The following is a 16,851-nucleotide window of genomic DNA, read 5'->3' as shown; positions in this document are numbered from 1 at the left end:
AAGCCAACAAAGGTAGAAGGTGAAAACTAATGTTTACTGAGCACTCAGGTGTATCAGAACTAACTTTATAAAAATGAATCACAGATTGGATTACCTCTTGAGGACTGGAAGGCCTACCCTTGGAGATCTCAAAATGTATGAGATTATCACTCTTAAAGAGGGTTGGACTGCTAAAACGAGCCAGAATGTCTAATTAGGTTTTTCATCTTTGAAGATCAAGCTGGGTCTTATTAATTGTGTATTAATGACTCTCTTCATAAAATATCTTATAAAATGTGAGAAAAACTAGTGAATAGTGAGAGGTACATAATACCAAAAACTAAAAACAAATCACCACAAATGAGGGTGACCACATAGCTCCTTTTTGAGAGATTATTTGTGTTTAATAAAGATAAGGGCATGTTCAGGATCCTGCCTATACTAGTAGTTTACCACTAACACAATAGATTTCTCTGGAAAATTTTAATGGTGAAAATTTGATGAAAGATGCAAACTAGGGATTACTAATATAGGGTTGAATGTACTTACCTATTATCTCAGATTCATAATAATCCTGTGTGCCTTCCTGGAAGACAAGACAGGGTGTCTTTATGATTTTAGAGCATGAATTTGAAAAATGGTCGGTCCATTTGTATGGTATGTTCATGTCCATCAAAGAGGTATGAAAAATAGGACCTACCTCCTCTTAGGGGTTATTTAGCTGTGTTATACCAAGATCTTTAATGGCTCCTTAGAAATTCTAAGGGCAGGGAAAAGTAGAACTATAAAAAAAATCAGTACTGTGCATTTTTTTGTTTATATATTCATAGACTTCTGTTTCATGACTACCATATGTATTGAGAGCAGCATAAAGAAAGATGAAAAGCCTGCATTTTAACCAAATAAAGAACACTCCACCAAAAAACAAACAAAATAACAAACTCACTATATCTGTTCTTTGTTTAATACCTAAGATGGGCTTTTTGATCAAGGTGAAGAAATAACGCTTACATGCATTTATTAATCATACCAGCTAAATATTTGTTCCCAGACCAGGGATCGTAGATATATTCTACATTAAGGGATAAAGTAGTTCAATATAAGAAATCCTTAACTCTGTATTTTCATTTTGATGATAATATAAAAAAGAGTAATAAATGAATATGTGGGATCATTTGGATGAAAAAACTAGAAATGTTTACAACATAACTGGGGACTTAAAATGAGTGATTTGTTTGTACCAACCAAAGGCCAAATGATACCATCATTCCATATCTATTTGGAAGTTTTACAGTAGTGCTAAGAGAATAGTTTCTCAACCTCTGCACCACTGACTGACATTTTAGGCCAGGCAATTCTTTGTTGCAAGCTTTCCTGTGAATTGTAGGATGTTTAACAGCACCTTTGGTCTCTACCCACTAGCTGTCAGTAGTACCATCTCCCTAGCTTTGATAATCAAAAATGTCTCCAGACATTGCCAGGTGCCCCCAGTGGGACAAAATCTCCCCAGGGGGAGAACCACTGCAACTGAGAAAGTGGTAAGGGAACCAAGTCAACATAAGGTGCACAGGAGAATAAACATGTCAAATTCAAATGAACCACAGCTCTAACAATTTCTACTACTCTCAAGGTGAGAGAATTATCACCAAAACATTACCATCTATCACATTAATGTTGTCAATGTGAGTTTTATTAGTTCTGTATTTTTGCTCAGATTTAATTTATAAATCTGTTTTGCTCTGAGAGTTTTTTCCCCCTTAAAAAGCAAGTCTATGCATGATTCAAGTTTGAATCACACTTTCCCTTTTATTTTTTGGTTTATTTTTCTCTAATTGAAAGAAAGACAAGTCAAGAAACTTCTCATCAACTAAAAATGTAACCTTTCTAAATGTCCTTTTGGTGCCTAAAGTTTCTTCTAGAGTCTTTTATCATATACAATTCTTAATTGAAAAAATTCTCAAGAGCCCCCAAAATACATATTTAGATGTCTTTGTTAATTCCACAAAAAATCATAACCCCAAAATTTGGATTATATATACACCAAAAAGCTGGAAAAGTTGCTGGATAAGCAACATTCACTGCTGCATTCATCTTTCAGATGACAGATGATTCTTCGAAGCAGTAAGGTAATTGCCAATATACCTTGTCCATTTATATGCTCTCTAGATTTCTCTTCTTCAAATCGAGCAGAGCCGACAATATATCAAAACAATATCCAAAGTTGTATACAAAGTTAAAAAGCTGTCTTCAATACAAGTTTATCACTGGAAGCATCTTAAATTGGTTAGGTGTGGTTAAATGTGAAAGAGATTGTTGCAAAAAACTGTAAGACCACAACCAGCTTACAAACTATTCCTGTGCTAGTAAGAGTAAAACTTAGTCAGAGCCTGCCTTTTATGTGCACTGAAATCTTATGGTTGGTTAGGAGATGAGGCAAATGTTAAAAAAAAAAGTTGGTTCAAAAGGTCCAGCTTATAACAGCATCCCACCAATGCTCATCAATCTCATAAGTTTAATACATATGACTATCGTATCCCCAAAGACCTAACAAGTTCTGCTAAAGTCACCCAAGATCAAATGGCTCAAAATTCTTTAATAAGTCAGAATTGTTCTATAGATTTCAAGTTTCACTTTCTCCTTCTAAAATCCCCCAAGATGATTACTGCCACCTTCTTTATGCCATAACTAGTTATGTATAAGTTTCTTTTCTAAATCAATGAAAGAAAGAAAGAAAAAAAGACTGCAAAGAAGGTATAATTCATTTTCAGCAAGCTCTTCAACATGCAGCATCAGAGTTTTTTTTGTTAAAGACAGCATCTAATTTTATTTCCCTTCTCAAGATTTATCTGCCTTCCAAAGTATACTGAATAACAAAATGACTTACTGACAGGATACAGCCAATGAAGCATGAACTTTTAGATACAGAAGATGAAATGACCACAGTATGAGATAACCATTCAAAGCTTAACAAGTTCAGAAAGGAGGAAAGAAAACAAAGCTCCCAGTGATCCTCAGCTGAATTATCAAATTAAACACAAATTTAGAAACCACTCAAAGCCAAAAACTTTATGCAAGATTTATGAAGCTCACAATTCTTCACTCTACATAAAATCTTGGAAAGGTGATGCCTATGTCAGGACTTCTTGTCACTGAAACAAAATCAAGTCAGTCAGATGACCTCAGATAAAGACAGGCAGATATAAGAAACCACAGTCAACAAGTTTTTGTGGGTACACTCATAAAATTCAATAGTTATAACAACAAATAAAGTATCTTTTTCCTTGTTAGCAATTAACTATTCCTCACCTGTTTGTGTGCATGATCATAGGAGTTGATATGGTTGTCAAATTCCTGATGTTTCTGATATTGCTTATCACAGAGTTCACAGTAAAAGTTTGCTCTGAGGTCTTCCAACGCTTTGGCAATTGCCTTCTCTTTGTCAACATAATCCTGTAAGAACCACAAAATAAAATAAAAAATGAACTTTATAGAATTTTAAGTGAATGTTATAAAAAATAGCCTTACCTGAAGAGAGGAAGAGGTCTCTTCATAACATTTAGCGGTGCCAGGAAGAGCACAAGTAGCAATTTGGTGGGGTATTTAGTGTGAAGTTATGCTAACAATTCTTCAAATTAATATTTTTTAAATGACCATACTACCCAAGGCAATTTACAGATTCAATGCAATCTCTATCAGATTATCAATGGCATTTTTCACAAAACTGGAACAGATAATTTTGAAATTTATACAGCAACACAAAAGACCCTAAATAGCCAAAATGTTCAAAAAGTTTAATTTTACTTTCTCTTTTGGCAGTATGGTAGACTAGATACTGTGGCATTTCCTACACCTTCTTATCCTTGGCTAAAAAAAACCCCAAACAACCAGATACATAAAACATAATTTTTACTGCATTGCAGAAACCATACAAATAAAACTATATCCTCAAGAGGAACAATAGAAGAAAACAAAGCAAAAAAATCAGCTATGATCTGAAATTGAAACCAAAGCTGCAATGGGCAAGGGTCCTTCTCAGGACATGTGGGTGACACTGGAGCTTGGGGTTCCAGCAAGGTGGGAGAGCTAAACCTGAGAAACCTCATTAAAAAAGGAAAAGAACCTGGAAGTGGGCTGGAGAGATCCCAGGATCTCTGAGTCTCAGCAGAGGGAATAAAGAATATTCTCAGAAAGCATTCTCAATTTTGGTCCTAAATTTTTCCTAGATTAGGATCAACAAAATATGAGTTACAATCAAAGACCGCTATATACACAAAAGGAAATAAATCTATCACAAGTGAGAGTAAAAAAATAAGCAACAGACTTAGGCTCCCCCAATCTGATATTGGAATAGTCTGCTACAGAATATAAAGTAACTATAAAATGTTTAAAATACAAAATGGAATTACAAAAAATGAACAAACATAAAACACTATTAAAGAAACAAAAACAAAAACCTATGCAGACTACAGAAAGAATCAAATGAGATTTTTACAAAGAAAAATCTAACTGTAAAAAACAAAAAAAAGTATTTCTCAACTACTTGGGGAATTGTTTAAAAACAGGCTAGATACAGCTCAAAAAAGATGTAGCAGGGTAATGAAAATGTTCTGGGATTAGATTGTAACAATGGTTGCATGACCTTGTGGAATGTAATAAAATCCACTGAACTGTGCACTTTAAAAGGGTGAATTTTATGGTTAGTGAATTACATCTCAGTTGACATAATGGCTGAGAAATTTTCCAAACTGATGAAAGATATGACTCCACAGGAACAGGAAGCACAAAGTATACCACATAGGCTAAATAAAAATAAGTACCTAGATACACTCTAATGAAATTATAAGTTATGGGACCAAAGACAATGAAATCATAAAACTACTTAGAAAAATTAAATCATCCACAATCAGACTGACAGTAGATTCAAAAGCAACAACAAAAGACAGAAGATAGTGTGCTTCAGTGTGCTGAGGGAAAACACATTTTTACTTGTATACCAAATGAAAATATTTTTCAGAAATGATGGAATTAAGGCATTTCCAGATAAAAAGAGCATTTACCACTAACAGATTAATTAAAAAAGGACCTTCCTAAAGCAGTATTTTTGAATTCATACATTTCAACCCACTAGGATCATACTGATTTAGTAGACTGTAACAGACATAGAAAAGAAAAAAAGAATAGAAAAATACAGTATTTTACATAACAAGAGTAAATATTGTCTTGTAAAACTTTTGTTTCAATTGTGTTTGTGTGTCTGTAATATTAAACATATTTCTTACTGCAGCCTTGAAAGTCATTGTTTTAAGGATGTACCTTAGGGAAGAAGGAAAATGATGCTAGAAAAAAGGTCTGAAATTCCAAAAGTAAATGGTAAGCAATGAAATTAATAAATATACAGATGAATAATAACAGTAACAACAGCACCCAGTTTGCAGAATGGAAAAGGGATAAAAACAAAATGTTAGCTGACATAGCCATGTATAACAGGAATCCTACCGATTGAGACGGAGTTAACTTCAGACTTTGTTAAATTAAGCATAATTTTTTACTAAAATTCCAACAGTTATTATTAGACTAGAAGTAGTAAAGGGGGAAAAACTAAGAAAACTTCAACTTTATAAAGGTAAAACAGGACAATAAAAGAGAAGTCAGGAAAACAGAAAGTAAAAAGATGGTATAAAACAGATTTATAAGTAGTCACAATAAATGTAAATGTACTAAAATACTGTCAGAAAAACAAAATCCAATTACATGCTGTCTGAGATACTCCTAAAGGATAGAAAAAGATATACCAGGCAAATACTAACCAAAAGAAGTTGGAATAACTATGAACATTCAACTTCTTAGACTTTATGGCAAAAAGCATTACTTTAGACTATGGTCAGCTACGGAATTAAACAAGATTATTCTCCAAATAAGCTGCACTGCTAATTTTGAAAAGCCAACACAGATATGTTGGTTATCCATTAGTTCTTATTTTTAAATTGAAGTAGTCAGTTATGATGTGTCAATTTCTGGTATACAGTATGCATATACACATATATATTTATTTTCATATTCTTTTTAATTAAAGGTTATTACAAAATATTGAATATAGTTCCCTGTGCTATACAGAAAACATTTTAATCTATTTTTATATATATTAGCTAACATTTGCAAATCTGAAACTCCCAAATTTATCCCTTCTTACTCACTTTCCCCGAGTAACCATAAGATTGTTTACTATGTCTGTGAGTCTGTTTCTGTTTTGTAGATGAGTTCATTAGTGTCTTCTATTTTTCTTTTTTTTTTGGATTCCACATGAGTGATATTCTATGGTATTTTTCTTTCTGGCTTACTTCACTTAGAATGATGATCTGTAGGTCCATCCATGTTGCTGCAAACTGCACTGTTTTATTCTTTTTATGACTGAGTAGTATTCCATTGTATAAATATACCACAGCTTCTTTATCCAGTCATCTGTTGATGGACATTTAGGTTGCTTCCGTGTCTTGGCTATTGTAAATAGTGTTGCTATGAACATTGGGGTGCATGTATCTTTTTGAATTAGAGTTCCCTCTGGATATATGCCCAAAAGTGGGATTGCTGGATCATATGCTAAGTCTATTTTTAGTTTTTTGAGGAATCTCCATACTGTTTTCCATATTGGCTGTACCAAACTACATTCCCACCAGCAGTATAGGAGGGTTCCCTTTTCTCCATACCCTCTCCAGCACTTACCGTTTGTGGACTTTTTAATGATGACCATTCTGACTGGTGTAAGGTGATACCTCATTGTAGTTTTGATTTGCATTTCTCTGATAATTAGCAATATTGAGCATTTTTTCCATGTGCCTATTGGCCTTTTCTATGTCTTCAATGGAGAATTGCTTGTTTAGGTCTTCTGCCAATTTTTGATTTGGGTCTTTTTTTTTTTGGTTATTAAGTTGTATGAGTTGTTTATATATTCTGGAAATTAAACCTTTGTCAGTCACTACCCATTAGTCTTAATGAGGTTTTGTTTCAAAAGTGTGGGACTGACCCAAAGAGGTGGTCCAACTGGCCTCAGCAGTTTCACTTAAAAACTAGACATCAAAAGACATCTCAAAGAAGTTGAATATATTCATTTGTTGTAAGGTAGCAAAGAAGAATAAGAAGGGGAAAAGAATGATAAATGATAAATGACTGTTTGCTAGCCTTTTAGAGCAGGGTAGATGCATTACTCTCATAATGAGTAACTCCTTCTATCTAACAGACTTAAAGATAAATCTCATTTCAAAGGCTCTAAAATCAGCCTTTTATTCAGTTTTGTATTTTTTTGGATACATTTTCAAAGCAGCATCTATCACCTCTCTATATTTCTCACATGAACTACTTAATCAATAAGCAAGAAAAGGTTGCTTTATTTTGTGGAATGCCAGTATTTAACTAGTGTGGTTAAATGTGTTAAAATTGAAAAGTGAATATATAGCATATTATGATTTTTACCCTATTCAATTCTTCTTAACAGCTTTCTCTCAGCATCCTGGGCAATTTCATGTTGTCTGGTTATTGAGCAACTTGTGGATATTCTCCCTTATCAGTATCGGTTTCCCAGAAAGAAGTCAGAAAGCTCACCTTCCCAATCCCTCTTAAAACTAGGGTGCAGACATATGATCTACGCTCTTCCTGTCAAATTCATCTGCGTGAAACTTTTCAAAAGTGAGCAGTATAAAGAAGTAGATGCCAAATGGAATCCCATCTTCTAGCAATGGTGGCTGTAGAAGCATATTTTAATTATATCTTGGTTTTTGTTTAATTCTGTAATTTTTTAAATGTTTATATACATTTGGAAGATTAACTCTTCTAAAAAAAAGATACCAGAAGAGTGGATTAAAGAAAAAAACACAATCCAATTAAGTATTGATTGTAAGAGATTCCTTATTGTTTTCTCAAGTCTTTCAATGGGAATCATGTTCCTTTCTCCTGAAGTACTTTCTTTGAAATTTCTTTTAGAAGAGTCTTTTGGTGGCAAACTAATTTTTTAATCTGAAAATTTATCTATTTTCATCTTTATTCTTAAAGATATTTTTGCTGGGTGTCCAATTCTAGGTTAACAGTTGTTTGCTCTAAGCACATTCAACATTCCATTAGACTGTAACAGAATCCACGTTGTATTCAAATTTCCTTGTTACTGTAACTGTTCTTTAAAAACTGTCTTCTTCTTTGGCATGGTACAATTTTACCATGATGTATCTACATATAGACTTCTTAATCTTTTTCTAACCATTTAAAAAAACTGAAGACAGTTAATTTACAATGTTGTATTAGTTTCAGGTGTACAGCAAAGTGATTCAGTTACACACATATATATTCTTTTTCCGATTCTTTCCCATTATAGGTTATTATAAGATACTGAATATATAGTTCCCTGTGCTATACAGGAGATCCTTGTTGTTTATTTCATATATAGTAAAGTGTATATGTTAATCCCAAACTCCTACCTTATGCCCATCCACCCCCCCACCCCCATCCCCCCTTTCCCCTTTGGTAATCTTAAGTTTGTTTTCTATGTCTGTCAGTCTGTTTCGGGTTTCATAAATAAGTTCATTTTTTATATTTTAAATCCCACATATAAGTGTTATATATTTTTCTTTGTCTGATTTACTTCACTTAATATGATAATCTCTAGGTCCATCCATGTTACTGCAAATGGCATTATTTCATTCCTTTTTTTGGCTAATATTCCATTGTAGATAAATATCACATCTTCTGTATCCATTTATCTGTTGATGGACATTTAGGCTGCTTCCATGTCTTGGTTATTGTAAATAGTGCTGCTATGAACACTAAGGTGCATGATCTTTTGAATTAGAGTTTTCTCTGGATATATATACCCAGCAGTGGGACTGCAGGATCACATAAGTCTATTTTTAGTTTTTAAAGGAAACTCTCTACTATTCTCCATTGTGGCTGCACCAATTTACATTCTCACCAACACTGCAGGAGGGTTCCTTTTTCTTCATATCATCTCCAGCATTTATTATTTGTAGACTTTTTAATGATGGCCATTCTAACTGGTGTTTCTTTTTAAATCTTGTTTGAGATTCATTAGGCTTCCTGTGAATTATGTCTTTCATCAAATTCTGGGATCTTTTCTTTGAACATTGCCTCTACCCTATTCTTTTTTTCTTTCTTTCTGGAACTCTGTCTAGACAAATATTAGAGCTTCTCATTCTTTATCATTCAACTCTTAACCTCTTTCATGTATTTTCTTTTTCTCTTACATTTTTTCCTATGATTTTATTTTACTTTATTAATAGACTTTATCTTTTTAGAGCAGTTTCAAGTTCACAGCAGAATTGAGCAGAAATACAGAGTTCGCACAAAGCCCTCCCCACACTCTTTCATGTATTTTGCGTTTCTCTCTTTCTTGCCCTTCCTCTCTCTACTTCTAACTGCATTCTGATATTTGTTCAGATGTGTTACAATTCACTGTTTGACTCTGTGTAAAATGCTATTAAATCCTCTGAGTTTTTAAGATAGTCTCTTGCCTTTTACTCAGCATCTCAATCCCTCTTTATTCTTAAACATATTAAATATGCTTGTTTTATATGCTGTAATTGGAGCTGACAATTCCAATATCTTAAGTCTTAAGGAGTCTGATTTTGCTCTTTTTTCCCCTCTCCTAACTCTAGTCCATAGTGTTTAGTTTCTCAGTTGGATTTGTGATATGACTATGATCTCCTGTTTTGGGGAACTTTATCTAGGAGTTCTCTGAAGCCTAAGTTGCTCTAGAGAAGTTTGAATTTGCTTCTTCCTAAGGGCACTATTTGCCTGAGACCACTTTACCATATATTTCACTTACTCTTAATATGTCATTGATTATTTTATGTCCCACTAAAAAAGAAAAAAAAGATAGAAATAAAATTCTGACAACTGAATTTTAATTAATTTTGGAAAATGCTCAGTCATTATCTCTTAGAATTCACCTCATTTATCTCTCCTTCTACTGGGACTTTAATATATTGTATTAAACTGTCTGATATCCCATTAATCTTGGATTAATGTTCTGTTTCTTTTTTTACTTTTTCTTTCAATTTGTTTGGATAATTTATATTAACTTGTCTTCAAATACACTGATTCTATCTTTCGCTGTGTCTAGTCTGTTGACAGGCTCACTGAAAGAATCCTTCATCTCTGACATTGTATTTTTCCTTTCTTTCTGGGTGACTGAATCCATTCCTGTGATCTTAAAATCATCAATATGCTAGACATCTCTCAAACCTATACTTCTTGCTCAGAGCAATTTCCCCTTAAATTCCACAGGTGAATTATTTTGTTGGTTATTTTTACTGGATGCATATTAAGCACCATAAATTTCAGACGCTCCAAAACGAACTCATTCCATTTACACCATCTGTTCTGTCTTCTATGTTTGGTTATATGTGGAAGATATAATGGGAATAATCAGTTTTTTAATTGACTTATTATTACTGCAAGACAGAAGAGAGTTAAAATGGAATTAAAATAGTCTAAGATGTTATATTATCTATGAGGAAGGTAAAGTAAAATATAATAAGTATGTACACTGTAATTTCTAGGGTAACTACTAAAATAGTAGTGTATTATTCCCAGTTTAATGGAGAGGAAAAAAGAAGGATAAAAATAATCAATACAAAAGAATGCAGAAATAAAGAAGGGGGGACAAAAAGGACAAAATAAGATAACCGATTTATGTCTAAATATATTGGAAATGACATTACCTATATTTAGATTAAATATTCCAATTAAGAGAGTCTGGGGAAAAGAGAGACTGGAAGACTAGATAAAACACCCACAAACAATCTGATTAAATGTTGATTATAAAAAACGAAAAGAAAAAAGGTGGAAAAGGATGTATCAGAAAATACACTAACTTAAAATAAAATTCATGTCAAAAATAAAAAAGAAAGAAAGAAGAGAAAAGAAAATACACTACCCAAAATAAAGCTATTAAAATTGAGTATCAGACAAAAGAAACTTTAAGGCAAAAGTATCACTTCATAATTACAGGCTCAATCTACTAATAATTATAAAGTTGTATGTAGCTTCAAAATATAGATTAAAAAATGTCAAAACTGTAAGAAGAAATGGAAAAATACATCAGTGGAAGATTAACATTCCTCTCAGTAACTGAGTTTAAGCAAGCAAAAAGAATTTTGTAAGAATATAGTTGATTCAATCAAAACAATTAACAATCTCAAACAAACAGAATACGTGGAAAACTGCACCCAACAACTGAAGGATATATATTCTTCTCAAGTAAACAGAGTATTTAAGAAGACTGACCACCTTATTCTATTTCAAACAACTGATATTATTCGCTGTATTACAATTAAATTAGAAATCAGTAATATAATCATTAGGGGAAAAACAGTCACATGTTTAGAAATCAAGAATCACTTTTAAAAAAACTTAATAGTTAAAGAAGAAATCATGGGGGGAGAGGGAAGAGTGGTAGAGTACATGCTTAGAATGCACAAGGTCCTAGGTACAATCCCCACTACCTCCATTAAAATAAATAAATAAATTAAGTAATTACAAAAAAAAAAACTACTTACCTCCCTGCCAAAAAAAGACGAAATCATAATAAACTAGAAAATATTTTAAACTGAGAGATAAAAATGACACATCTCAACTCCTGAGATGTAGCTGAAATGATAATACTGAAGGGAAAGAGGAGGGAAGGGGAGAGAGAACGGAGGAAGAGGGAGGAAGGAAGAAAGAGAGGGAGGAAAGGTACAAGAACTGGAAAGAATGACACTGAAATGTCCTTATTTGCAGAAAAGACATAGGAAATCCAACAGATTCTTCAGATAATAAATTCTTATCAATACTAGTAATGAAAGGTTGCTGGATACATTAAAAAAAAAAACCCAAAATATTTCTGTATATCAACAACAAAAAACAACATTAGGATTTCTGGTATGCACGTGGCAGCATATGAAAAATCTTTTCTTCTTGGATATGATACAAAAGGAAAATGGTGACATGATGTGGAGAAGGAAAAAAAAATGGATAAGAGAAATTAAACTCCTTACAGAAGCTTTGTGAGGAGAAATGCTGTAGAAGCCATACAAGGCCAGTGAGCAGTGAAAAAAGGTCAGTGGTAGCAGATTTCAGAAAACGATAGCAAAAACATACTTCAAGTAAAGGACTCATTTGAAGTGATATACCTACATCTCTTGCACTCATCAAGAACTTTTGAGACCTAGAAGGAGCAGAGGGAAGAACCTGGACTAGAGCAACAGGGAAACATTACTTCAAATATACAAATCCCTTCATATATACAGGCCAAAAGAATTACATTCCTTGATCTACAGGTTGAAATGGCATACTGTGTGCCAATGAAAATGGTCCCAAAACAGTAGTCACAGTCAGTACTGTAGTAAAGTTACTGACTCTTAAAGGTAAAGACTCCTTAGAGCAGTTAGGCAAAACAATCAAAGAAAGAAATCAGCCCAGCCTTTGACTTCTTCTGTATTATATTCAATTCCAGAAGTCAGTGGTACTTATAATAGATAAAGAAAAGTACTTATAATGTAAATGAGGGCAACTCATGGTATCCAAAAATTTTAATATCTACCACAACCTAGCAGCAACATTCATAAAGCAGAAATTAGTGGAGATTAAAGGAAAATAGATGAACATACTATACTAAAGTAAGGAGACTCAAATCATCTCTCATTTCATTATAGGTCAAAGAGATAAAAATAAACAAAGAAACAGAACACCTTAAGGATATTCTGATAAGGTGTGCCTGAAAATAGGGCATATACCTTTTTAAAAAGTAGTCATAAAACATTCAGCCAAAAAGACCCTATAGAGGAGACCATAATAAATTCCAAAAAGAGGAAATAATGTATGCAACAATATATGAACACAGTACAATGAAACTAGAAGTTAACATTTTTAAAAGGTCTTTCTATAAATCTGAAACTAGAATTTCTAGGGAGAAAATAATAACAACATTATGTATTAATATATAACGGCTACAGCTGAAGTAATGCTTAGGCAAAACATACAGGTTTAATTTTACTTTAAAACAATAAGATAATAAAAAACAAATAAAAACCATATCCTGGATAATGTCTTATATACGTATACCAGGAAATATATTATTCCATTTATACAAAATTCAAAAACATGTTAACATTAAACAATACATGCTTAGGGATATGAAACACATTTAATGCATTTTTAAAAGGAAGGGGAAATTTTAAAGGTAGTAACACTTTCTAATTCATTCTATGAGATCAGTATTACCCTGATACAAAGATATCAGAAGAAAACTACAGACTAACATCTCTTACGAATATAGACGCAGAAATCTTCAATAAATTGATAGCAAACCAAATCCAGCAGCATATTAAAAGGATTATATACCATGATCAAGTAGGATTTACCTCAGGAATGCAAAGTTGGTTCAACATATAAAAATGAATCTATATAATACACCACATTAATAGGAGGGAACCTCACATGATTTTTTTTCAATAGTTGCAAAGAAAGCACTTGACAAAATGTAACACCTTTTCATGAGAAAAATACTCAACAAACTATTAAGAGAGGGTAACTTCCACAATCTGATAAGAGTATTTACGGAAAACCCCCAGCTAACATTATACCTAAAAGTTGTTAGACTGAAAGCTTGCCCCAATAAATCAGAACAGAGATGTCTTCTCCCCTAAGACAGAGATATCTGCTCTCTTGTCACTTCTCAACATTATACTGGAAGTTCTAGGCAGGGCAATTAAATGTGTTAAAAAAAAAAAAAAGGGACCCAAATGGGAAAGGAAGAAGACAATCTTTATTCATGAAATAAACCCTAAAGAATACACAAGAAAACTATTCAAGCTGCTAAATGAGTTCAGCAAAGTCACAGTATACAAGATTAATACACAAAAATCACAGTAGCATTAAAAAAAAGAATACTTAGAATTAAATTTAACAAAAGAAACAGCACTTAATAAAAACATTACTGAAAGAAATTTAAGAAGATCTAAATAAATGGAAAAAAATCCTATGTTCATGGACTGGAAAACTTATTAACATTGTTAAGACAGCAATACACCCCAAACTGATCTACATTCAACATAGTCCTTATCAGAATCCCAGCTGACTTCTTTGTAAAACTGACAAGCTGATTCTAAAATTCACAGAGGGGGAAGGGTATAGCTCAAATGGCAGAGCACATGCTTAACATACATGAGGTCCTGGGTTCAATCCCCAGTATCTCCTTCGAAAATAAATAAACCCAATTACCTCTCCCCTCTAAAATAAAAAAAAATAAAATAAAAAATAAAATTCACACAGAATTGCAAGGGACTAAGAATAGCCAAAATAATCCCAAAAATGGATAATGTAGAAGGGCTCACACTTCTCAACTGCAAAACTTGCTTCAAAGCAACAGTAATCAAGACAGTATGTTACTGGCACAGGGGCAGACATATAGATCAATGGACTACAACTGAGAGAAAAAAACCCATATATATGATCAATTTATTTTCGATGAGATGCCAATACCATTCAATGGAGAAGAACAGTCTTTTCAACAAATGGTGCTGGGCCAACTGGGTAGCCACATGCAAAAAGAATGAATTTGGATAAACAACAAGGTCCAACTGTATAGCACAGGGTAACTTATAACAGCTTATAATGAAAAAGAAGATGAGAAAAAAATATATATAACTGTATCACTATGCTGTATACCAGAAATTAACAAAACATTGTAAACTGACTATACTTCAATTTAAAAAAATGAATTTGAACGCCCTACCAAATATGACATATAAAAATTAATTCAAAGTATATCAAAAGACCTAAATACAAGAGCTAAAACCATAAAATTCTTAGAAGGAAACATGTTACTTTTCATAGCCTTGAATTAGACAATGTGTCCTTTTTCTTATTATCAAAGAGAAAACTGCAAGAGAATAAGGCAGAGTGAAGGATTTATTTAAATTGGGTGGTTGGCTGAAACATGCTGTACACCAGAAACTGACACAACACTGTAAAATGACTAAACAGATAAATAAGGTGGTTAGAAAAGGTTTCCAGTGAGGCAATATTTAAGCTAAGACCCAAAGGATAAAACACAACAATGTGAAAGATTTCTAATCACAGTGGCATGACCATTCCATGTTTAAGAACACTATTTAGACAGAAAGAGGGTACAGGTCTGAAACCAAAGAACTCTAGCATTTAAAGTTCAAGCAGAAGAGGAGTCAACAAAAGAATCTATATAGAAGCAGCAAGAGAGGTAAGAAGGGAGAAATCCAGGAAAGCATAATATCTTCAAAAGCAAGAGAAAAGAAATTGTTTTAAAGAGAAAAGAGTTGTCAATTGTATTGAATGATGCCAAGAAACAAAATACAGAATAAAACAAGATGTTATATAGAGTGCTTTATGATCCAGCAATCCCACTTCTAGGCAAATATCTGGAGAAAACTTTAATTCAAAAAGATACTTGTATCCCAATGTTCATAGCAGCACTATTAACAATAGCCAAAACATGTAAGCAACCTAAATGTGCATCAACAGATGACTGGATAAAGAAGATGTGGTATATATCTACAATGGAGTATTATTCAGCCATAAAAAAGATGAAATGATGCCATTTACAGCAACATGGATGGACCTAGAGATTATCATACTATAGATCAGGAAGACAAATACCATATGATATCACTTATACATTGAATCTAAAATATGACACAAATGAACATATTTATAAAATTGAAATAGACTGACAGACATAGAAATCAAACTTATGGTTACCAAAAGGGAAAAGGGGTGGCGGAAGAATAAATTAGGAGTTTGGGATAAATTAGCAGACACAAACTGTTATATATAAAATAGATAAACAACGAAGTCCTACTTTATAGCACAGGGAACTATATTCAATATCCTGTAACAAATGATAATGGAAAAGACTATGAAAATGAATATACACATATATAATTGAATCACTTTGCTGTATACCAGAAACTAACATAATACTGTAAATCAACTATACATCGATAAAAATTTTTTAAAATAATAAAATAAGAATTTTAAAAGGTCTATTGGATTTAGCAAATAAAGGTGTCCTGCAGCCTTAAATAAACTGGTTCAGTAAAAAGTGGGTTGAAGAGTACACAAAGAAAGGGGTAGGGAAAAGACAATAGAAAAAGAAAAAAGGAAGAGAAGGAAGAGAGAGATTTCACCATATTTTAATTCTGTATAAAATAAAACACAGAAAATTTAATATACAGCTGAGCTCAACAAGACAGGGCAATCCCTAAGGACCTGAAGGTGAGGCCTGAGGAACTTGATGGTAGAATGCTAACTAAGCTCTCTCTGTGAAAAGCTCAGAGATATGAACAGTTGTCCCCATCCTTGAAACGAGGACTAGAAAAACTGCACTGTATCATCATCTGCTGTCCTTTGAATGCATCAAGAAACTCGCCATCTACCGAAGTATAAATGGAAAAAGGTGATGTATAGAAGGCTGAAATTTCGGACCAGAGTCATTGGTGGACCTAAAGAATTTACACCTGTCACTCATAGCAGGAACCCTTAGTTTTACATATTAACATTTTAAAACTAGTCCATATGAACTGAGGTCTTCAGTTAAAGACCCAAGGCTCTAGCAAAGGCACATATGGACTCCTCTAAAATCCAGGATATGAGAAATGTCCACAGAGGATGAGATGACAATCAAAACTGCAAACAACACAAGGAAACAAATCACTGTGAGAAAGTCAGGAGAAGCAGCAAACTATAAAAACACTTAACAAGTATTATAGATAACAGAAGATTTCAAAGAAATGATAAAATAAGAACATTAAGAATGTTTAAAAAAAATCAGAAATAGTAACCAAAAGGCAA

At 32.9% G+C, this 16,851-nt stretch overlaps 1 protein-coding gene across 7 annotated transcripts in view; it reads right to left on the bottom strand.

The window, feature by feature from the left end:
- Positions 1–16,851, bottom strand: part of GPATCH8 (G-patch domain containing 8) — an 85,063-nt gene that overhangs the window by 18,381 nt on the left and 49,831 nt on the right. For all 7 annotated transcript variants that reach the window (XM_010959520.3, XM_045520004.2, XM_045520002.2 and 4 more), the window contains one exon: positions 3,286–3,429. In XM_010959520.3, coding sequence (XP_010957822.1) covers positions 3,286–3,429 — 144 coding nt within the window. The remainder of the gene's footprint in view (positions 1–3,285; positions 3,430–16,851) is intronic.

This window comes from Camelus bactrianus, chromosome 16, assembly GCF_048773025.1.
Source record: "Camelus bactrianus isolate YW-2024 breed Bactrian camel chromosome 16, ASM4877302v1, whole genome shotgun sequence".
In the NCBI taxonomy this organism is placed as follows: domain Eukaryota; kingdom Metazoa; phylum Chordata; class Mammalia; order Artiodactyla; family Camelidae; genus Camelus; species Camelus bactrianus.
This window is presented reverse-complemented; position numbering and strand designations above follow the sequence as displayed.